At 52.3% G+C, this 23463-nt stretch overlaps 1 protein-coding gene across 12 annotated transcripts in view; it reads left to right on the top strand.

The window, feature by feature from the left end:
- OTOF (otoferlin) overlaps positions 1-23463 on the top strand; it is a 114728-nt gene that overhangs the window by 71405 nt on the left and 19860 nt on the right. For all 12 annotated transcript variants that reach the window (XM_054819288.1, XM_054819286.1, XM_054819285.1 and 9 more), the window contains 21 exons: positions 154-280; positions 587-641; positions 1846-1977; positions 2431-2493; positions 3341-3425; positions 4931-5090; positions 6172-6358; positions 6698-6884; positions 7546-7769; positions 8808-8916; positions 9278-9461; positions 12604-12724; positions 13409-13509; positions 13970-14060; positions 14929-15045; positions 16258-16410; positions 16891-17080; positions 17479-17603; positions 18162-18296; positions 20466-20627; positions 22295-22414. In XM_054819288.1, the coding sequence (XP_054675263.1) occupies positions 154-280; positions 587-641; positions 1846-1977; positions 2431-2493; positions 3341-3425; positions 4931-5090; positions 6172-6358; positions 6698-6884; positions 7546-7769; positions 8808-8916; positions 9278-9461; positions 12604-12724; positions 13409-13509; positions 13970-14060; positions 14929-15045; positions 16258-16410; positions 16891-17080; positions 17479-17603; positions 18162-18296; positions 20466-20627; positions 22295-22414 (2828 nt within the window). The remainder of the gene's footprint in view (positions 1-153; positions 281-586; positions 642-1845; positions 1978-2430; positions 2494-3340; positions 3426-4930; positions 5091-6171; positions 6359-6697; positions 6885-7545; positions 7770-8807; positions 8917-9277; positions 9462-12603; positions 12725-13408; positions 13510-13969; positions 14061-14928; positions 15046-16257; positions 16411-16890; positions 17081-17478; positions 17604-18161; positions 18297-20465; positions 20628-22294; positions 22415-23463) is intronic.

The following is a 23463-nucleotide window of genomic DNA, read 5'->3' as shown; positions in this document are numbered from 1 at the left end:
TTTAGACCAGGTTGTCTGTGACCTGACCTGGTGACCATTGTTCTTCCCATTATCAGGTGAGGTTGATAGGACGTATTGGTTACCTTTCTCTTCACCTTTAATTATTCACCGAGTGAAAACAATAAGAAACTTTCTTTTGTCTCCTTTATGCAGATGAACCTGCTGTTTTGGAGGCAGAAGACCTGGACCAAAAAGCCATGAGACAGGGAGGAGGACTGGAGCCGGACACAATCTCCTTGGCCTCTGTCACAGCTGTCACCACTAACGTCTCGAATAAGAGGTGAGGGCCAGATGTTGAGCTTGTGCAAGCCAGGAGGTGAGAGCACGCTGGCAGACGCCTCACAACCGCGTGTCCCCTGAGCTGAAGTATGTCGGAAATCACATTGCCCCATGCAACTGGTAGTTTTTTGGAAATATGTGACCTGCTACAAAGAGCACCGATGTTGAGTGGTGTTTCACAGCCCCCAGGGTTTATATTCCTCAAAATGGGGCAGGAGCTTCGAGGGGTGACGCTGCAAATGCTCTGTGGCAGCTTGCGGCAAGTCCACCTGTGGTTTGACTGAAGGTTTCTTCTGCCCCTCCAAAGGTCCAAGCCTGACATCAAAATGGAGCCGAGCGCTGGGAGGCCAATGGATTACCAGGTAGGTGACCACGTTGTGCCCCCAACCTCAGCTCACGGGGGGGGTCACAACCCAGGGGGTGGGGGGACCGTTTTGCAGGGAACAAGCTCGTGCTGGGTTTCAACGCACTGCACTCACAACGCACGGCTTCCCAAGAGCTGCCATTTAAATGGTCTCGATAAACTCGAGATTAAGTAATTAACTGGTTTTGCTCTCCATCATATGAAGCCTGGAAAGCCATGATCCATGCTGCTCACTTTTCTTTTACTAGTTGGTGCCAGCGTGATTCATAAATTGGCTCCTCTTCCCGTTTTCACCAAGTCGTGCTGATTCAGCAGCGATTTAGCTTTATGTCCTTGCCTCTCAGCACAGCAACGCATTCCTGGGGATATCTCAGAACAATGGAAATAAAGATTTTTGTTAGAGATTTATTGCAGAACGTTTGCAGCATCTGCTGCAGACCAAATTGTGAGGCTTACAGGGAATGAGTGCGCTTGATTCAGGAGAGGGGAACATAAAGAACATAAAGAGGAGGGGGAAGGTGCGAAACAAATTGCAAGCAAGAGGCAGAAGGAACACAAGGTCCAGTCATTTGGCCACTGCAAACAGGAGGATCACAAGATTGGTGTTAATGGGGAATGGTTTATTTCTGGAGGTTAACAGGCTTTGCAGCACTAGGCTGGTTCATGAACAAGGCACATGCCTGGCTGACCTCGAATGTCTGCTCTCCTTTGACAACTGGCTTTTGCGGAACATCTGAGAATAAAGAGAAAAGAACTTTATCTTCCAGGCCCCAGCCCTGGGAAACCTCGGTCTGTGAGAGCAGAGGGGATGGGAGGCAGGGACAAAGTGTTAATGAAGGATGGTGCCCAGCAAAGTCATCTCCAGGAGCTGCTGTGGGTCAGGGCAGGGGTGGAAGGAAGTTTTGCAAGGCATGGAGTGACAGGCCAAGGGGCATGGCCTGAAGCTGCAGGAGGGGAGATGGAGATGGGATGTGAGGCAGAAATCCTTCCCTGTGAGGGTGCTGAGGCCCTGGCACAGGGTGCCCAGAGAAGCTGGGGCTGCCCCTGGCTCCCTGGCAGTGTTCAAGGCCAGGTTGGATGGGGCTTTGGGCAAGCTGGGCTAGTGGAGGGTGTCCCTGCCCATGGCAGGGGTGGCACTGGGTGGGCTGGGAGGTCCCTGCCCACCCAAACCAGTCTGTGATTCTATGAATCCCTCTCCCCAGGTCAGCATCACCATCATCGAGGCCCGGCAGCTGGTTGGACTCAACATGGACCCCGTGGTCTGTGTGGAGGTTGGAGAGGAAAAGAAATACACGTCCATGAAGGAATCGACCAATTGCCCTTACTACAATGAGGTGGGTCTGTCCTTTGGTGATGCTCTCAGCTACCCACTCCTTGGGGTCTACATTGCCGTTAGTCAATTAAATGTAATTTCTTGTCACTCGGGTTTTGTTGGGTTTTTTTCTTCTGTCACCTTTCATTGGATTAAGATGAAATCTCAAACCACGCAGAAGGAGAAATGAAGCCTTTGCCCTCTGGTATTTTGCAAAATGGTAAAAAGTGTACTCAGTCAATCTGTGCTAAATTATTCTCAGTTTTTCCAGTAGTGCTTCCTTCTAGTTGCTCACACTGCAGAGGCTGTCAGTGTTGGGGCTCACACAGATCCGTCCCTGCTGTGACGTGCTCCAGGATGCTCTTCCAGGCAGCCACAGCTTCTCCAGTTGGACCGTGCACCGTAACACTCTCTTTTGATCCAAAAGGAGCCCACCCCGGTTCTCCTGCCTTCACGACTGCTCTTTCCCTTTCAGTACTTCGTCTTCGATTTCCACGTCCCCCCAGATGTCATGTTCGACAAGATCATCAAGCTGTCCGTAAGTGAGCATGGTTGCGTTGTCCTTTACGTGGGGCTTTGGAAGAAACCAGCCCATTTTACCTGTGCACTGGGGACGGATTTAAGGTCTTTGACGTGAGACCCACAACAGGAGCCGAGGTGTTCGGTCCTACGAGCCTCACCTCTTTTGCAGACCCCCAATCCCTCTTTCTGTCGCTGACCTTCACTGCTGGGGCCACACAGCTCCACTGCATTCGCTATCTCCCTCCATGGCTGATGTCTGTTATTTCAGAGAATTAAACCTGTCTTGGGATGTGTTTAGGCTTGGGGAGAAGCAAGACCTGCCCGATGATTTCCTGGGGCATGGGACTGGCAGAGCTATTGTGGAAATTCAGGACTGCAGATGCTGAGAGCAAAGCAGAGGCTGCAGCCCTCCCCACAGCCACAGAGGAGGGTGATGAGCAAGATTTGCAGATTCACTGACCAAAACACACTAATTAGGAATATCCATATCCATGCCATGCACAGACTGGCTGTACAACTTCTCCCACAAAGGGAATTAGACCATAAATCTCAAGCATCCTAAAGACCCTTCCTTCAGCTGAACGTCCCAGCATCTGTTACCGTAGTGGCTGGAAGTCTGCATCTTGTTTCCAAGATTTTTTTTTTTTTTTTGCATTTTTTTTCTATTCAATCCAAGTACACGCTTGCTTGCAAGACTGCTAAGCAAGAGCTGCCAACCCCACTATGCCTCTTCGTTTCCTTGTACAGACCAAGGAAAACATATCAGCTCCTTTCCCGTCTGACACCGAACACCTCTGGAAAGAGCTTTATGGCTTCCAGGGCGTGGAAAAAACTCTGACCTGTTTTCCCCTCTCGATTTCCAGGTGATCCACTCAAAAAACCTCTTGCGCAGTGGGACTTTGGTAGGCTCCTTCAAGATGGATGTTGGAACCGTTTATACCCAACCTGGTATGTAAACGCTGTTTGCAGCCAGTCCCATGTGCCTACCTGCACCATTGAATAAATGTCCTTGCAAGGTAGCCGGGCAGGTGCTAGTTTCCTTGGGTGATGCTTATCTAACTTAATTTTAGTATTGGGGCCTACAGGAAAGCTGGAGAGGGACTCTTTATCAGGGAGTGTAGTGATAGGACAAGGGGTAATGGGTTTAAACTAAAAGAAGGTAGATTTAGATTAGATATAAGGAAATTTTTTTTCCCTGTGAGGGTGCTGAGGCCCTGGCACAGGGTGCCCAGAGAAGCTGGGGCTGCCCCTGGCTCCCTGGCAGTGTTCAAGGCCAGGTTGGATGGGGCTTTGGGCAAGCTGGGCTAGTGGAGGGTGTCCCTGCCCATGGCAGGGGTGGCACTGGGTGGGCTGGGAGGTCCCTGCCCACCCAAACCTGTCGGGGATTTGATGATTCTGTGATTTAGCATCCTATTCTGCGCTCAGAAAAGAACACTCAACACCTCTGGAGAAGGTTGTTGTTCCCATCCTAAAATAAGGTGCTACTGCCAGAGGCTGAGGTGCCCTCTGGGTGTGCTGGTCTCTATCCACTGACCTGCTGAGGAAGGAAGCCGAAGGTGACTTGCTTAGGCAAGATACCAGCCCTCCCGACAGCAGAAGGTCATGGGCTGGATCTTGCCCTCTGTGGCTGGCATTTAAACCAAGAAAGGAAGATGCCTGGTGTGCAGTGAAAAAAAGGGAGAGGTTGATTAGAGCTGCTGTTGTATTGCTCACTGATGATAAACAGGACAACAATGTCTCTTTGAGGGCCCAATGTTCGCAGAGTGCTGGAGCTGAACACATGAACACCCCTTCAGAAAAGATACCTCCAAAATCACTGCAGGTTTTTGTTTTTCCTCGCTCCTACGTCACACCTATTGCAGCACCCTGCCTCTGTAAATAAGCCTGAGAGCTACGATGCAAATGGAGCCTCCAGAGTCTGCACTTCAGGGGTGGTCAGCAGATGATGCTGGGGGGACCTTTTAGGGAGCGTCTAGTCTGGTTCTCTGCTCCACAGAAGGATGAAGTCTTTCTAACACCATCCAAAAGGCACTTGGGGCCTTAAAGACTTAGAATCATGGAATCATTTAGGTTGGTAAAGACCCTTAAGATCACTGAGTCCAACCATTAACCTCACCCTGCCAAGCCCACCACTAACCCATGTCCTTAAGCGCCACACCTACACATCTTTTAAATACCTCCAGAGATGGTGAATACCTGCAGGAATGGTGACTTCCAGTGATGGAGGCTCCACTCCCGTTCAGACAGTTTATCCCATTGCTTCTCTGTCTTCAACATGAGATACATCTTTCTAATGAATTTTTCAGAGGTTTCTGTCTGAATGCCTCACACATGAAGATGTTTCTTATGTGTGTGCGCCCATCCCCCCACTCGAGTGGAAGGACTTTTCTAGTCCTTGCAGTAATTGCTGTGTCTTATTCTGAAGAATGACTGTGTTGTCTCCTGGCTTCCAGAGCACCAGTTCTACCACAAATGGGCCATCCTTTCCGACCCCGAGGATCTCACCGCCGGGCTGAAAGGTTACCTGAAGTGTGACATCGCTGTGGTAGGGAAAGGGGACAACATCAAGACGCCACACAAAGCCAACGAGACGGACGAGGATGATATTGAAGGGTAAGGATCTGCAGAGCCAGCTTCACATAACCTTCCTTGGGAATGACTTGTCATGTCACTTCACCTTGGATTGTGCAATGAGGACAGCATCCCTTCTGGATGAGGCTGACAGACTTACTGTGTGGAATGAAACCAGAGGCACCAAATAAGTTGCTGACAAGAGAGAACATGTGGCAGATTACTGGTGCAAATCCAGGTCATATCAAGTACAAACCAATCATTTCTATCAGGTCAGACCATCTGCTGGTTGTTGAGCTTTCTATACCAACACCAGCCTGATGTCAACCAACTTGATGTCCCCACTGTTTACCTAATGCTCCTGTTGGCCCCTGGATAGGATGGGATGGGGTCCCATCCAAGTGCAACCACGGGTGTTCAAGTCTATCTCTCAGCCTCTCACCACATAGTCAGAAACCCAGACTAAGTCGCAAAATACCGATGCAGCTCTCTTGACTTGCTGGGAACCCGGGGGCTCAAGGCACCACCTCCACTATTTTGGGCCATTGTTCCATGCTGTAGTGGTGATATTATCCCACTTTTTCATGGACAACTCCAGCAATTCGTCTAGAAATTGTTTTGTTCACAGTATCCCCCATAGCTCTCATTTCTTCCCCCAAAAGAGGAAAGCCACATACACCAAGAAAAACAATTTGATGGAGTTCAATTCTCCCCAAAAATAATCACCCCAGCTCCCCTTGTACCCTGATAAAGAAAAAAGGCTCTTCTAACATCCCGTTCATCTGGCGTGCTTCAGATCCCTAAATTAGGCTGAGTGTAATTGTCCTCTAGACTCCACCGACAAGAATGATTATATTCCTTTAGTGGAATGCACATTGTCCCAGGGGCACCTAAGGGGCTCCTCTAAGCTTTTGCTTCCAAAACCACCACTCCCCACCCCAAAACAGGAGGATAGGCAGAAACAGAAGACCAATAAAATGTACGGCTGCAGAAATGGTCATCTTTCCACCTCTACAGAGCCTGTGCTAGGAAAACAGGGCAGCTTCTCCCTCTTTGTTAAGCCTCACCTGACAAACCTGCAAGGCCCAGCAGCTGCTTCCAACCCTATCTGTTGATGTTGCAGGAACCTCCTCCTCCCAGATGGAGTTCCTCCAGAGAGGCAGTGGGCTCGTTTCTACATCAAGATCTATCGAGCCGAGGGGCTGCCCCGTATGAACACCAGCATCATGGCCAATGTGAAGAAGGCTCTCATTGGGGAGAACAAGGACCTGGTAGACCCTTACGTGCAGGTGGTCTTTGCAGGGCAGAAGGTGAGCAAGATGCATGTGATACCGGGGTGACCCTGGGAGGTAACATGAGCAGGACCAGACATTGTACAGGTGGCCAGAGATGATCTCAGTTGTCCTGGCGTGTAGATGCTGAGATGCAGGGCAAAGCCACCTTGTTTGCTATGTTTCCCCTCTCTCGTGCAGACTGTGATGGGTTTGCAGCACTCTCCAGTTAAGGAAAGGAGCTCGTTACTTGAGAGAGGAGAGTCACAAGACAGAATGCATGTTTCGGTGGTCATTAGCAAGTGAGCAGTTCAGGTTGTGAGGGATGGCTTGGGACCTCAAACCCTTGTCTAACATCTATCTTCTCCTACTCGGCAGGGGAAGACATCCATACAAAAAAGCAGCTATGAGCCTCTCTGGAATGAGCAAATAGTCTTCACAGAAATGTTCCCCCCGTTGTGCAAGCGGATAAAGATCCAGATCCGAGACTCAGACAAAGTCAATGATGTGGCCATTGGTACCCATTTCATTGATTTGCGGAAGATCTCTAACGAAGGAGACAAAGGTAAAGCTAAGCTGGCGGGCAGACTAAGCTACCTTCTTCCCAGTAGAGAGGCATCCCTTTGGCAGAGAGTCAGCAAAATAGCCTGGACTCCTTCCCCACCCCTAGAGATGACCAGTTCTTGGGGAACAGCTGGAGAGGCTTTGATTCACTGCAGTGGTCTTCAAAGGTCACTGGGCATGCTCTCTTTGAAAACTAAGCCCTGTCCCAAGCCTCCAGTCTACCACTGGAAAGCAAAGACACTCAAGAACATAAATTCATTGCCATGAATGGATGAATATCTGACAGGCTCCCCCATTCACGCACACATGAAGACACCAGCATGCATAGGCAGGACCAATGTGAAACCAAAGATGGATCCAGAAAGGGAACTGATGGGGGGGGGGGGGGGGTCTTTTTTCTTGACTCTCACATTGGGAGACTCACTCAATGGGAGACTCACCTCTGTCTTCAGGCTGGTGCACTGCACAGTCCCTGTCACTGCCTCCATGTATGGTTGCAGTTGTGCATTCCCATGCGCACACACGTGTATATTCAAGCCTGCATCACCATGCACAGACCTGGAAAGTGATGCCAATCCATGAGTGAGTTTGTACCCTGAGGCAAAGACATGCCGTCCTCCTTGCACACCCCCTTCCCTACGTGCATGTCCGATCTACTGCAGGCTTCCTGCCCACCTTCGGCCCCGCGTGGGTGAACATGTATGGATCCACTCGGAACTACACCCTGATGGATGAGCACCAAGAGCTGAATGAGGGTCTGGGTGAAGGCGTCTCTTTCCGAGCCAGGCTTTTGATGAGCCTTGCCGTGGAGATCTTGGACACCAGCAACCCGGAGATCAACAGCTCCACTGAGGTGCAAGTCGAGCAGGCCACATCAGTTGCCGATGTAAGTCGCCCCTAACCCTACAGCTGCCAGTGGTGAGTTTTGGTCTCTCTTGGCTGATTATCTTTGGTCTCACGAACTGAGGATTTCATTTTGTGTGGCCATAAATGTTCTGGACCTCTCAGCACAATGAAAGCAAATCTTGCAAGGATTTCAGTTTTTAAGATTGTTCAAATGTTCACCTCTCTTAGGAGTGCTGGGCAGAAGGAATATCTGGGTGAAGGAAGATCCTAAACTTTGAGATGTTTCTCCAGTTGGGAGTTAGACAAGGATAAAGAGCCATCTCCTAATGCCAGCTGTCTCACTCCTATCCTGAAGATGAATTTCAGAGAGAAGCCAAGAATCTAATCTATTTCCCAACCAATTCTGGCAGGGTAGAACTGGTCAGAGAAATTGAACGGCTGTTTCCTGACAGGAGAAGTCCCACAGTATTAGTCCTGGCATGTAAAGCCTGCGAGGCTGCTGTCTGTGCTCTGCCTAGACAGACACATCCGGGCTGGTCCTACCTGGGGATGCCTACATATGTCAGTCCGTATGAGCCAAGGGTGCGAAGCAGAAATGAGAAGTCTGATGGCAGTGCACCCTCTATGTGAAAGCTCTCCTTCACAAGTGCCTTAATTCAGTTCCAGGGGAAATGGAGCCACCTGGAAATAAAGCCATGCCAGTTCTGAAAGAGCATCCAGGCAGATGGTTCAGTGTGCTTTGATTAATTCAATTCATGAGTGAACTCAGGCTCCTGTTCCTGAATGTCCCTTAGACGGTCCCTCACGTGCAAGGGCTAACTGATCTCAACACATTTAAAAGTTAAGCTAAAATCTTTAATTAAACTCTCTCTGCAATGAGCCTAGAGATGGCTCAGGCTAGGGGAGAGAAAACCCTCGTGGTCCCCTTGAAAGCCCAAGCAGTGACGTCTCACCTTCAAAAAGCCCATGAAGGGTGCTCAGAGGTGCCAGGTGATGCACCCCTGTGCCCGAGGGGACCTGCCCTCTGAGGTGTCCCTCTGGCTGACCTCAGCCCTGATCCCCAGGATTTCTCCTGCAGAACTGCACTGGGAAGATGGAGGAATTCTTTCTCTTTGGAGCCTTCCTGGAAGCTACCATGATCGACAGGAAGATTGGTGACAAACCCATCAACTTTGAAGTCACAATAGGTTGGTTGTTTTTTGGGGAGGGTGGTTTTGAAGTATGCCTGGTGTGGAATACAAGATCCATGGCTGAGAGCAGGATTTCTTCCCCATTTTCCATACCAACACATGCCAGAGCATGCAGGGCTCTCAGTTTAGGGAGAAGGTGATGACTATTTTACCAGCACAAGCTACTCGGGGCCCCAAATCATAATTTATGGTTCTATTTCACTAATTTATGATTCCTGGGCATGGTTTCAGAGAGTTGAACTCTGCTGTTCCCCCTGGTTCCTGCAGAGAAAACTTCTCCCCAACCGGAATTAAAGCCAAGAGATGAGCCTGACTGGAGTTACAACCCTGTGACTTTATTGCACATTTTTTTCTTGAGGTAACTATGGAAACCAGATTGATGGCATGACCAAACCTAACTTGCGGAGGAAGAAAGAGGGAGGGGATGGGGATGAGGAGGAGTCCGAGCTGCTCCAGAACTCAAGTGAGGATGAAGGTGATGAGGATGGAGAGCTGGTCTCTGTTTCTTCATCTCAACCCGTGAAGCCCCTGGTCACAGACAGGTAAGCGTGCCCACCTGGCCACTGCAGTGCCACTGGGCAGAGATGTGGCTCTCGATTCAGACATGGTCTGAGGTGTTCCACATGTGCTGGGTGGAAGGAATACAAGGAAGATTAGAGGACTGGAGCATCTCTTTTATGAGGAAATGCCAGCAATGTGCCCTCGTGGCCAAGGCAGCCCACGGTGTCCTGGGGTGCATGGAGAAGAGCGTGGCCAGCAGGTCGAGGGAGGTTCTCCTCCCCCTCTGCTCTGCTCTGCCCTGGTGAGGCCACATCTGGAGTTCTGTGTCCAGCGCTGGGCTCCCCAGTTCCAGACAGACTGGGAACTACTGGGGAGAGTCCAGCGGAGGGCTGTGAGGATGAGGAGGGGCCTGGAGCATCTCTGGTGTGAGGAAAGGCTGAGAGAGCTGGGGCTGGTTAGCCTGGAGAAGAGAAGGCTGAGAGGGGATCTGATCCACACTTATCAATATCTAAAGGGTGGATGTCAAGAGGACGGGGCCAGACTCTTCTCAGTGGTGCCCAGTGACAGGACAAGGGGCAACGGGCACCAACTGGAACACGGGAAGTTCCATCTGAACATGAGGAAAAACTTCTTCACTGTGAGGGTGACCGAGCCCTGGGACAGGCTGCCCAGAGAGGTTGTGGAGTCTCCTTCTCTGGAGAGATTCAAAACTCACCTGGACACGATCCTGTGCGACCTGCTCTGGGTGATCCTGCTCTAGCAGTGGGGTTGGACGAGATGATCTCCAGAGGTCTCTTGCAACCCCTACCAATGTGGGATTCTGTGATTCTGGGGGTGTCCAAGCTCCCACCGCTGTCTGCAGAGGTGAAGTCAGTGCTGTCACGGGGCCTGGAATCATTTGGCCAAACAGACCTGGGAGCAGCAGTGGAGACCAGATCTCCATGCCCTGTAAAGGGGCATTAGATACCATGTGTAGACACCTTGGTTTAGATGGTACAGTCTGCCAGCTGAACCCCCGCCTGCCATTCTGAGCACTACTGTGGATTCTCTAGTGTCCAATAAAGGCTGAATTCACCTCCCAGGCTATCCTACAAAGGACATCCTTCATCCACCTGGCCAGATGTGCACCCAAAACTCAAGGCTATGTCATACCCTTAGTGCTCTTCCTCTACGGCAAATAGGGACGAAGTTAACCAGTGGATTAAAAAAATCATTGGTGGACACTGAAAAAAACCCAAGTTTGCTGCTGTAAATATAAGTCTTGTGCGTTTAGGAAACCAGTCTATAAAGAGGTCCTAACCTAGGATCACTGCCACCCTTGGTGGCACAACCTAGTACTGCACATCAGGGAGGAGAGGTCTGGGCTTTGCATCTGTGCTCTCTCTAGCTGCCCAACATATAAAAACATCGTGAGCACCATGTGGAGAAAGGGAAAGGTCCCTCTAGAGATAAGGCATAGATTTCAGAAGTGAGGGCAATGCGTGCTGAGACGAGGTGCATTTCTTAAAAGCTAGGCAAGGTCACAGACACGCAGAGGGGAGAGGATGCAAAAACTGCTGGGAAAAGTTCTTGAGAATGTGTTAGGCAGGAGATTGGGGTAAAAGACTTAAAATTCTCTCACTCTCCCTAGTTTGCAGTGTTTTGGTCAGTCTGTCCCCATTGCTTACTGGTGTTTAACTGAACCAGGACTCAGGAAAGTGGGTCCTACCCTGGGTCCGTGGATGCACAGCTGGTTGTCGGTGCACAAATCACTTCTGTTCTGCCTCGGTTTCTCCAGCTGTAAATTAAGACAATTTTTTTTGTGTGTCTGCTTTACAAATTGCTTTGTGATGTGCAGGTAGCAGTTACCCTACAACACAAATGAAATCCAGACAGCTGCAAGTGTGATTCTGTGGGTACTTTCTGTGCCAAGCGGCCGGATCAGAAAGCCCCAAACTGAACGGGATCAGCACACGTGTCTCAGCCACAGCCTGGATTTGAATACAAAGGACTAGTTCTAAGGAAAGCTAATTGGATTTACCCTGATGAGATATGCTTAAAGTGGATTTTAACCATGTTACACCGGTAGATAGATGTTAATAGAATTAGCTGGCTGACTTAATTCAATTGGGAAGTGAAACAAACCACGCTGAACCGAGGGTATGTGCACTCAGATAAAAGCGTCTACCTGGGGTTCCCTCACTCGTTCACCAGCTCCTTGTCAAGGTGAATGCCGAATGGAGATGAGAAGCAGCGATGGTTTTTGAGCCTGTCCCCTGGGCTCTGCCTCTCATGCTCTCTCCCTCACGTCTCCATCGTGCTGGAGACCTCAGGCTCAGCCATGGGTCTCTGCTGACATCTTCTGGCTGGAAGTACCTCCATGGCTTCAGAAGGATGAGGGGTGATCTCAGGAGGTACCTCCATGGCTTCAGAAGGATGAGGGGTGATCTCAGGAGGTACCTCCATGGCTTCAGAAGGATGAGGGGTGATCTCAGGAGGTACCTCCATGGCTTCAGAAGGATGAGGGGCGATCCCTGGAAATACCCCCGTGGCTTCAGAAGGATGAGCTGAAGCTGGTTTTTAACTAAGGGTGATCCCAGGTGCAGCAGGATCTGCAGTGGATGGATCCCAGCTCATAGCCAGTGCTCAGGCCTCCAAGAAGCATGAACCCATTCTCCAGCCTCATCCTCCCTTTAACTGTACCATGCCTGTTAGCACTCCATCCCACCAGCACGTGGAAACCTGTCAGCTGTGCAAAGGGCAGAGACCTCTACCCGCTGTGAAAGCCAGGGGACTATAGGAGATGCTCCCCAATGTTCAGAAAAGGGTGTTGAGGCTTCAGTTTCCCTTGTGCTGCTGCTCACGCTGCTGCCTCGCTGGAGATGTTTGATCTCTGCTGGGCTATGGGTGAGGTTGTGGGAGTGGGAGCTTCCCTCGTGTCTCTCTGGGCCAACAGGTCTGAGATGGTAAATTTGCAATCCCTGGGCACTGCACCCATCCACCCAGGGTCTGGTGCTGGGAAGGGTGCTAGGAGAGCTGGAGCCTCTGTCCTTCAGGGTGCAATTCACCTCAGCACGCCCCTCTCCCACACCTGACCTCCTATAGACCCCCCTCTCCATCACAGCGTTGCCTCCCCAGGAGAGGTATGGGACAGGGGCTGGGAACGTTACCAACATGGAGCATCTCTTCTGCCTCCTCTTGCAGGAACTACTTCCACCTGCCGTACTTTGAGAAGAAACCCTGCATCTATATAAAGAGCTGGTGGCAGGACCAGCGCCGCAGATTGTATAATGCCAACATCATGGACAAGATCGCGGACAAGCTGGTCAGTACGTGCTGGGAGGGAGGGAGAGAGGGAGGGAGGAAGACAGTTTGGGGCTGGCATGAAGCACATCAAGGCTCCCTGTGCATCTCTGCAGCTTGTCACAAAGCAGGGACAAACAGTGCAAGGACTCACTAGCAAACGTGCCAGAAAGGGGGGGGGAGTTTCCCAGTGCTAAATGCTCTGCAATTTGAATGTCCAAATCGTAGGAGCTCATTGAATTTTCTGTGGGTCAGACCCAGGTGTCCCCACCAAAGGGAGCAGGAGCGGGGAGGCTTTGCCTGCCTGGACTGCAGGGGTGAACCACTTGTCTGGCAGAGCCTCCTTAATCGTCTCAGCTAATTCCCAAGGAGCCTTTGTGACAGCTCCACGTGTGCAGAGTCACAGCAGGATCTGCAAAGGGAGAGCCTGGCCGGTCCAGCCAAGATGGTGTAGACCTTGGCCAGCTAGCCTCATGGCAGGCAGTGGAGCCATTCCCATCATCCGGAGCCAGGTATCACACCTTGCAGCCAAGTATGTGCCAGACCTGAGCCCTGAGGCCAACAGGTCTGGAGAAGCAGCAGATTTTTCCCACTGGCAGCCTCCACAGGGATGCTCTATGCAGGGTTGGACCTCAGGGGGGGACCTTGCCCCACCATGGGGCTCTGCCCCACCGCCCCCTCACTGCTTCCCCCATCACCGCTGCAGGAGGAAGGGCTCAACGATGTGCAGGAAATGATCAAGACGGAGAAGCCACATCCAGAGCGCCGGCTCCGAGGAGTCCTGGAGGAGCTGAGCAGTGGATGCTTGTGAGTAAAAGATGGACAAAGGTGGCACGTTGCAGACCCCTGCTCTCTGCGGGGCTACAGGCAAGGTTGTGAGTGTAAACTCACCGTGCCTTATGCTCTGGATGATGGGCAAGCACTTCATCATGTTGGCAGAATGCCGTATCAGCTGCCTTCTGGCTTGGAGCATGGGTGAGGTGGTGCTTACATCTGCACCCCAAAGACCCCAAACCAGTGGTGAAAGCCCCAACCTTGTGGCCTCCACAGGCTGGTACCTGATCAGCACCTGCACCCCATGCGTAACACTCGGCATTGGGTGCAAACAGGTCACTTGGCTGCGATATTGCGTTGCAGATTAGGGGGGAACAAGGGCATTTCCCTCCAGTGATGTGTCCTGCTGCTGGCAGAGGTCCATCCAGCCATGGGTCCTTGAGGAGAGCCCATGGGATCCCACGGGATTCATGCTGCCGACCTTTCCCAACAGGCGCTTCGTGACCTTGGCTGACAAGGACCAGCACCACTCTTCCCGCACGAGGCTGGACCGGGAGAGACTCAAGTCCTGCATGCGGGAGCTGGTAAGTGGGATTCAGCCAGGCGGGGAGGAGGATTCATGAACGGGGGCTGGACCTTATCGATGCAGTGGGGAACTTTGGTCCTTAGGCACGCTGATTTCCAGTCTCTGTGGATTGAGGGTTTGGGGTTTATTTCTGCAAAGAAGAGCTCAAGAGTTGGGTCCCAGGTGGCACTTGGGTCCACGCTGCTGCCTCCCCTCCACCGCACTCTGCTTTGCCTTGGAAAGAGATCCAGGGGTACAGAGGCGGAGCTGCATTGCTGTCAAACAGCTGAGGAAAGGGGGAAGGAGTAGTTATGGGGAACCCTGCAGAGCACGGCTGCTCCAGGGGCAGATGTGGCTTAGATGTTTGGGGCTGGTAGCCCAGCAACGTGCAAAGGGGTTGGATGTGCAAAAGAGATGTACAAAGAGCGGGTGGCTTATCCAGCTGGCACAGCCAAGGACATCAGCTTCAGTAGCCAGCTGCATACTGGAGAGCGATGAATTTTAGCATGTGAAAGCCTCCACATCCCCTTTTCTGCACTGTGAGGTGCTGAATTACAGCAGGGTCAGCAGAAAGGGAGACACTATCCTTAACACCAAGCTTGAAGCCACCCCAAAATGCCCTAAGCACAGCTGACACCTCTCTGTCCTGTGTACCTTCCGCGGGGACAGACGTCTCTGCGCTGTCAGGGGCCCTCCCTGCATCCTGCCGAGGTTGATGAATGGGTGTCAGAAGTACCATCACCAGGATGCAAATGGTGGGATTAAGGCATCCGCCTCCTCACCACCCCTTCCCAAACACCGGGGACCTGCCTGGTGCTGCTCCCTTCTCCATGCTCCGTTCTGCTCTCGCTTACGTGATGTCCTGGGCTCCCCTTTAACCACTGCAGGAGAACATGGGGCAGCAAGCCACGACTCTGCGGTCACAGGTGAAGAAGAACACCATGAAAGACAAGCTGAAGCTAGTGCAAAACTTCCTGCAGAAGCTCCGGTTCTTGGCGGACGAGGTGAGTCCCTCTGCACGGAGAGAGGGTGTTAGCACACGGTGACAGCAGCCTGCGATGGATGGAGACCTCTCTGCAAACCTTGCAAGCAGGAGAGGTTCCCGGTGGCCTGGGTCTTGTGCAAGTAGCCTATCCAAGTCTATGCATTGCCCCATGCCTCCCAGGCTTGCTCGTGCACTGCTGGTTTGGAATGAGTCAGCGCTAAAATAAACTCAAGAGCCATTCCCAGCCAGTAACAGAGCTGGGTCCTCTTGCAGCTGAGCTGAAGGCATTTCTGCCAGCCTCAGCCATGGCAAGGCCATGCAATTCCCGGGGGGATCAGTCATCAGAAGGTGGCACAAGTCCACACAGCGTTAAAATCAGCAGCAGGGAGCTGATTCTGATCCTGGCTAGGTAGAGAGTTGTTAAAGTAAGTGGCTCTTCGAAGGGCTGTGGGATAAAGCTCTGTCCTCTTGCAGAACTCAAACCATCTAATTTTTATTGCTGCAGCGTACTCTTGCTTCACTCCAGCTCACGGGTAAGAGATAATAGTCCAGTATATTAGAGTTGCTCCCAGCATTTCCAAAGGAAATATTTTCCAAATATCTGCAAAATATTTTTTCCTTCTTTCAGAAAATTATATCATTCCTCTGATATTTTTTGTTTAGGACTGGGTCTGCCATTGGGGGTTACTGGCCCACATGGGAGCTGTGGTTGCATCTCCTGTTCTCATTTCCCATGGCAGGCTCCCAGCCTCAACTACATATCCCTTGTTCCAGCAAGGCCTTCCTTGGCTTTGACTCACCACAGCGGAACATAAACCACGCTATAAGGTGTGATGGGACCTGTCCAGACAGGGAACCTCTTTCCTAGTAAGGCATGAAGGTATGGCCCCTGCCCTATAGTCCCCATGGTCACTGAATGAAGAGAAAAGGAAAATCTTTAGTCTTCTAATCCAAAATTTTGGGGTTTTTTAAACTAGAACAAATGTAAATCCCAGTTTCTTTCCTGCTAGGCTTCACCCTGCTGAGCTTATCTCTGAGCAGCTTTTCTTGAGCAGAAAAGCTTCTGCAGTGGGAGGCTCAAAACCATTTCAATGGCCTCAATGCGGCAATACGTACATCCATCTCCTGTGGCATCTCTTGAATTTGCCTTCAGAAGGTCTCCAGCCCTGTTGGTGCCTCAGGGGTCAGAAAGAGCTGAGACACTGACAGGGCTCTTCGCTGGTGTTCACAGCCCCAGCACACTATTCCCGACATCTTCATCTGGATGATGAGCAACAACAAGCGCATTGCCTACGCCCGCATCCCTTCCAAGGATATCCTCTACTCCATTGTGGATGAGGAGATGGGCAAGGACTGCGCCAAAGTGAAGACCATCTTCCTCAAGGTGCCCGTCTGTCTTCCCTGGGGGAACCGCAGCCAAGAGGAGGGAGGTGGAGGAAGGACAGACTGGGAGGATGGGAGATGGAGATGAGAGACCTGTGTATCTAGTTTTGCTGGGACTTGAACACTAGGCAAAACAGACCCATAGTCTACTGGTAGGGGTTGAAGTTTGCTGCTAGGAAGCGTGACCCACTCATCTTAACCAGTGTGATAAGTGAGAAATGTCTGGAAGGAGAGAGATGTTTGATCCAGCTGGCCACCAAAGAGGATGATGGCTTAGAAAGAGGAAGCCAACATGGTGGGAAGACGATCATGCATGAGACAGAGTAGTGTCATGATCCAACATGGTGAGGGCTGGGTCCCGGTTTTAAGGGGCAGCAGTAAATGCAATGCACCAGAAGGAGCTGAATGCTGCAAGAGGTGGTCTGTCCATCTCTAAGGCCTTCCCCATATCCATGTAAACTCTTCTGTCCTTTGTGCCCAGCTACCTGGGAAGAGGGGGTTTGGACCTGCTGGCTGGACAGTTCAGGCCAAGATGGAGATGTACTTGTGGCTGGGCCTCAACAAACAGCGCAAAGACTTCTTGAGTGGCCTGCCCTGTGGCTTTGAGGAGAAGAAAACTGCCAGAGGCCAAAACCTGCCATCCTTCCCACCCATCAGCCTCCTTTACACCAGTAAGAACTTCCTGCCTGCAGTGGGTCTGGGGACAGGAGATGGAGAGGGCAGGAGGGAGCCTGGCTGGACACCACTTGGACCAAGGGCTTCCGGGAGCTAAGGGGGAAATATTTCCAGTTGTCCCAGTCTGGGGTCCCCCACTGCTCCCACAGGGAGCTGGGGTGTGGGAACCGTGCACCTTCTTCCTTACCCTGTTCATAGCTGTCATTCTGCATATGGCGAGCAGGACGCCGAGGAAGTCCGTATTCATTTGGGACTCATGCTTTGAACCTGTATCCTTCAGCAGTGCTGGCCCTGAGCAGAATTGTGCCCCTGAGACCTCGCTCTGCAGGATGAGCCCCATGGCTGGGCTCCAGGCTCACGTATCAAGTTGTCCCGCTTCCCCTCTCTCTTGCAGAGAAGCAGGTTTTCCAGCTGCGAGCCCACATGTACCAAGCCAGGAGTTTATTTGCGGCCGACAGCAGTGGCCTTTCAGATCCCTTTGCACGAGTCTTCTTCATCTCCCAGAGTCAATGCACCGAGGTAAACACCATCTCCTGACCTGCAGGGCTGGGCTCTGGCTTTGCATGTCCCATCAGCTCTCCATCCTGCTCCCCTGCTGCAGGTTTCGTTACTGCTAGTGAATCATGGATTAGGTTGATCATGGGGTCCTGGGGTGGGGAAAACAGTTGCAGCATGTGGGCTTGACTGTCTCCAGGAGCCCCTTCCCCAGAAGCACCTTCATAGCATGTCCCCCTGCACCAGCACACAGGTATCCCACATCCCTGTGGCTGTGATTCACCTGCTTGGTTAGGAGAAACTGGAGCATGTTGAAGTGGGTTTTGTATCTTCCCTTCCCGAGATGAGGGCTGCGAAGCTTTAGCAAGCCTGGTGGACACTGGGGATGATTTGTGTCTGCATGCCTGCTGATGGGTTGTTGGGGTTTTTTTTCTCAGAAGAATCCTTGGGAGATACCCCATGGCTCACTTGTCCAAAAAAATGTGCAGCAGCCCACTAGTGTTGCCAGGCAGCTGAGACCAATGCCCTGGCTGCTGCCCTTGCCCCTATCTGGAGCAGTAAGTATCTCTCCCATTCTTCCAGGTTCTCAATGAGACCCTTTGCCCAACCTGGGACCAGCTGCTGGTCTTCGACAATGTGGAGCTGTATGGAGAAGCCCATGAGATGCGGGATGACCCTCCCATAATTGTCATTGAGATCTATGACCAGGACACGGTGGTAAGATGAATCCCAGCAAAGGAAAATGTTTATGATTTAGATGCTGCAATCTCTCTGAGTCGGACGCCAGGCAGATGGTGCAGAGGATGTGAGAAGCAGCTTTTGTCCTGACTCTTGGAAGAGGGTCCCCCTCACATCTTCCATGGCATGGACTAGGAGCTTCTGCTGCTGAGAAGATCTCAGACTCAACTTAATGATATCTTGGTTTTGGAGAGTGAAGCAAGAGCTTTTGTGAGGCTGGAGGCAAGGAGATGTTACCTGAGTCTTTCCCTTCAGAACAGCTGCTCGGCCCTGGCCTCCTTGCTGTCCTTCCTTCACCTCAGCCCTAGGTCACCTCCTTCATAGAATCATTGAATAGTTTGGGTGGGAAGGGACCGTTAAAGCTCATCTAGTCCAGCTGCTCTTCCATGGGCAGGGACACCCTCCACTAGCCCAGCTTGCCCAAAGCCCCATCCAACCTGGCCTTGAACACTGCCAGGGAGCCAGGGGCAGCCACAGCTTCTCTGGGCACCCTGTGCCAGGGCCTCAGCACCCTCACAGGGAAGGATTTCTGCCTCACATCCCATCTCCATCTCCCCTCCTGCAGCTTCAGGCCATGCCCCTTGGCCTGTCACTCCCTGCCCTTGGCACCAGCCCCTCTCCAGCTTTCCTGGAGCCCCTTTGGGGACTGGAAGGGGCTCGAAGGTCTCCCCGCAGCCTTCTCTTCTCCAGGCTGAACCAGCCCAACTCTCTCAGCCTGAGGTCTCCAGAGCAGAGGTGCTCCAGCCCTCGCCTCATCTCCGTGGCCTCCTCTGGCCTGGCTCCAACAGCTCCATGTCCTTCTTGTGCTGGGGACCCCCGAGCTGGACGCAGCGCTGCAGGGGGGTCTCAGCAGAGCGGAGCAGAGGGGCAGAATCCCCTCCCTCGACCTGCTGCTCACGCTGCTGGACACGCAGCCCAGGACACGGGTGGCTTTCTGGGCTGCCAGTGCACGTTGCCGGCTCATGGTGAGCTTCTCGTCCCCCAACAGCCCAAGTCCTTCTCCTTGGGGCTGCTCTCCATCCATTCCCTGCCCAGCCTGGAGTTGTGCTTGGGATTGCCCTGACCCACGTGCGGGACCTTGCCCTTGGCCTTGTTGAACTTAATGCGATTTGCATGGTCCCACCTCTCCGCCCTGTCCAGGTCCCTCTGGATGGCATCCCTTCCCTCCAGCATGTCGACCCACCACACAGCTCGGTGTCATTGGCAAACTTGCTGGGGGTGCACTCGATCCCACTGTCTATGTCATTGATGAAGGCATTAAAGAGTACTGGTCCCAGTATGGACCCCTGAGGGACACTACTCATCACTGGTCTCCATCTGGACATTGAGCCGTTGACCACTACTCTCTGGATGTGACCATCCAACCAATTCCTCACCCACCCAAGAGTCCACCCATCAAATCCATGTCTCTCCAATTTAGAGAGAAGGATGTTGTGGGGGACCATGTCAAAGGCCTTACAGAAGTCCAGACAGATGACGTCCATAGCTCTTCCCTCATCCACTGATGCAGTCACTCCATCATAGACTGTCACTAGGTTGGTCTGGCAAGACTTGCCGTTAGTGAACTGATGCTGGCTGGCTCAAATCACCAACCTGTCCTCCATGTGCCTTAGCATAGCTTCTAGGAGGATCTGTTCCATGAGCGTCACAGACACAGAGGTGAGGGTGACAGGTCGGTAGTTCCCAGGGTCCTTCTTTCTACCCTTTTTAAAAATGGGTGCAATGTTTCCCTTTTTCCAGTCACCAGGGACTTCACCTGACTGCCATGACTTTTCAAATATCATGGAGAGTGGCTTGGCAACTACATCAGCCACTTCCCTCAGGACTCTGGGATGCATCTTGTCAGGTCCCACAGACTTATGTACGCTCAGGTTCTTCAGGTGGTCACAAACCTGGTCTTCTCTTGCAGTGGGAGGGACTTTGCAGTCCCTGTCTTGTGTCCATCTGCTTGAGATGTGTGGGAAGAGAGGCTGCCAGTGAAGACTTCACCTTATTTGAAGAATCCAGGAGTGAAAGCTGGCACTGAGCTTTTGTGTCCCATGCTCAGCGGGCTGGTCTTTTTCTGACCACGATGGGGAGAGCTCTGGGGCTAACTTGGGAGACCTCATGTTGGATCAGCAAACCCAAGTGCTCTCTTTGCCTCTCCAGGGCAAAGCTGACTTTATGGGACGCACCTTTGCCAAACCGGTGGTGAAGATGTCAGACGAGCACTACTGCCCCCCACGCTTCCCCCCGCAGCTGGAGTACTACCAGATCTACCGGGGCAACTCCACAGCAGGTGACCTGCTGGCTGCCTTCGAGCTGCTCCAGGTACCAGCTGGCCAGAGCCACCTCAGGCCGAGGGAGGGAAAGGATGGGATGGAGGGTTGCAAGGGAGTGGGGCTTAACTCGTGCTTATATATATAATCACAGACTGGTTTGGGTGGGCAGGGACCTCCCAGCCCACCCAGTGCCACCCCTGCCATGGGCAGGGACACCCTCCACTAGCCCAGCTTGCCCAAAGCCCCATCCAACCTGGCCTTGAACACTGCCAGGGAGCCAGGGGCAGCCCCAGCTTCTCTGGGCAACCTGTGCCAGGGCCTCAGCACCCTCACAGGGAAGGATTTCTGCCTCACAGCCCATCTCCATCTCCCCTCTTTCAGTTTAAAAGGTGCTGCAAAGAGCAGGTAGTACATGCATCCTAGAAAAGCTAGAAGGATTTAGCACAGCTGCTAACCCAGTGAGAGAACAGCTCCTGCCCAGTTATCCTGGTCAAGATGATGTGCAGTGAGTCCCAGGCATCCTGCTGGACAGGACACCCCACTAAAACTGTTGTGTTAGCCCAAATTCTCTGCAACATCACTGGGATGCAGGAGATGCCAATGGGAGTCTTGGTGCTCTCAGAGATGCCAATTTGAAGGTCTCAGGAAAAAGGGTGTGAATTCATAGCAGCATCCCAAGAACATGGTGACATTTTAGCCTTATGGTCTGTGAGGGTGGCAGAGTTCAACCTTCCCACTTTCATGCCTCCTTTCCACTGACACTGCTGTATTTGTACGGACGTGTCTCAGCAGTCTCCTGGTGTGCAGGGGGCATGAGGCGTCCCAGCTGAAAAGAGAGAGGCCCCAGCAAACCCAGCACAGTGCTGGTGGGTTCGGATGTGCAAGGAGCAACCCACCACAGGCACCTCTAACGCAGCTGAGCACCAGGGGCAGCGGTCCCAAGGCTGGCCTCACATCTCTGCGTGCTGGGAGCAGGCAGTGCCTGGGGAGGTGCAGACCCTCGGGGACTACGTGCTCCCCCCACCTCTGGGTCCCCTTTTATTTCAAAGGAGACTTTGCTTTACATGCCTGTCTGTCTGCAGTGTCCTCAGATGCCCCATGACGACCGGTGAGATCTGGGCAGCCTTGCAGGCTGCTGCTGAGCCTGGTGTCCCACTTCCCAAGGTGCTTTTCCTGTCTCCTTTGTCTGCCAGGGCAGGTGCTTGTCCAAGCCCTTTTTTCTCCCAACTTTCCTTGCGGTGGGGTGGTTGCACTATGGAATGGCTCACATGGGCTATTTGATCTCCCTCGTGCCCTGGGTTGGAAATGGGTCCTGAAACCTGCTCCTGGGCTGAGCTCTTGGACCATTTCTGCATCTCTTCACACCCAGCCCAGGCAGATGCAACTCCTTGCAGGAAGAAAAGGAACAACCTTAGGGTTGAGGTGCGTTGGTGGGCTGAGAAGTTTGTTTTGCTGCTGGGTCTGTCCTGTGTGGAAGCACAGCCCTGCTCAGCACCTTCTGTTCATGTGTATGCCTTTTCCCAAAGTACCTGCACTGTACAGTCAGCTGGGTGCTCACCAACCCTCGTTGCTCCTGCACCCTCTGAGACAACAAAGACCCCGCGCGTGAGACCAGGGTGTGCTGGTTACAGCGGAGACAGACAGAAAAATGCTTCCCAGCAGCTGAGCACCAGCTCAAAGGAAAACAGATCCTAATCCGCACTGCATCTCTTCCAGATTGGCCCCGGGGGTAAGTCAGACCTGCCCCCAATCGATGGCCCCACAGACATGGACCGGGGCCCCATCCTGCCAGTGCCACTGGGGATTCGGCCAGTGCTGAGTAAATACAGAGTGGAGGTAATTGTCTTGGAGCACCAAATTTTAATGTTTGGCGTTGCGTGGGGCAGGGGTGCATGTCCATGCATGTTTGAAGGCCAGGAGGGATCTCTGAGGCTCTGATGACTAGCTGGGCACTAGGACCAGATGTCTGCACTGCAAGGATCTGTCTGTACTGGCCGCACAGAGAGCAAGGCTGCAGCAGCCTTAAAAGAACATGGAACTGGATCACTCCTTGCTGTCTTAAATGTGGGCACCATAACAAGTGGATGGCACTTGTGTGCCCTGCATTGCATCTCAGCCCTAGAGGTGCATGTAATGCATCTGCACCCAAAGCAGTCACGTAGGTCAGGTGAGCTGCACCTCACCAATCTCAGGCATCAAGGGTGGGATGCCTCTCATGTATCTGTAGATATCTCAAGGGTGATGCGTCCAAACAGGGTCCCTCTCCCTTGGTTGTCTTGGTAGACGGTGGTGACCCAGGTGATACAGCCAGTGACGTTCAGTGTGCAATTCACCCATGGTTCTAGGTGTCTCTGCTCAGGTGAGATGCTGCTGACCAGCTCTCCAGGTCTCTAAAATGATCCTAGCTCCTGGTCTTCCAGACATTTGCATCTGGTTAAATAAATTGTATTCCTCTGATGTGCAAGGTGAATACAGCCATGGGGAATCAGGAGGTGGAAAAATCTCAGTTTAGAGGAACTTTTGAACATGGCCACGGTCTGTTATCTCAGGAAGGGAGAGGCAAGCTTCCCCAGTGATACTGATACCATTTTGACAAAATGATGCCAATGCTGAATCAAGAGCCACTGTGGATGGACAAAGCTGGTCTGGTCCTGTTCTATGGAGTCCCGTGGCTCTAGAAGGCTAGAAAGGGAGAAAGGCAGAAAAAGGAGTCGAGGGCAGCAGGCTGGAGATCTTAGGCTGGGATGGATTATGTAGGGTGTCAGAAAGAGACTGTGCTGCAGCCTTGAGCCATGTGGAGGAGGAGAAGATAATGCAGGGATCCACCACTGTGTGGGCAATGACATTTGCACTGGGATCCCTGCTCCTGGGGGATATGGAGAACC

The sequence above is a fragment of the Grus americana genome, chromosome 3 (genome assembly GCF_028858705.1).
Source record: "Grus americana isolate bGruAme1 chromosome 3, bGruAme1.mat, whole genome shotgun sequence".
Classification (NCBI taxonomy): domain Eukaryota; kingdom Metazoa; phylum Chordata; class Aves; order Gruiformes; family Gruidae; genus Grus; species Grus americana.
This window is presented reverse-complemented; position numbering and strand designations above follow the sequence as displayed.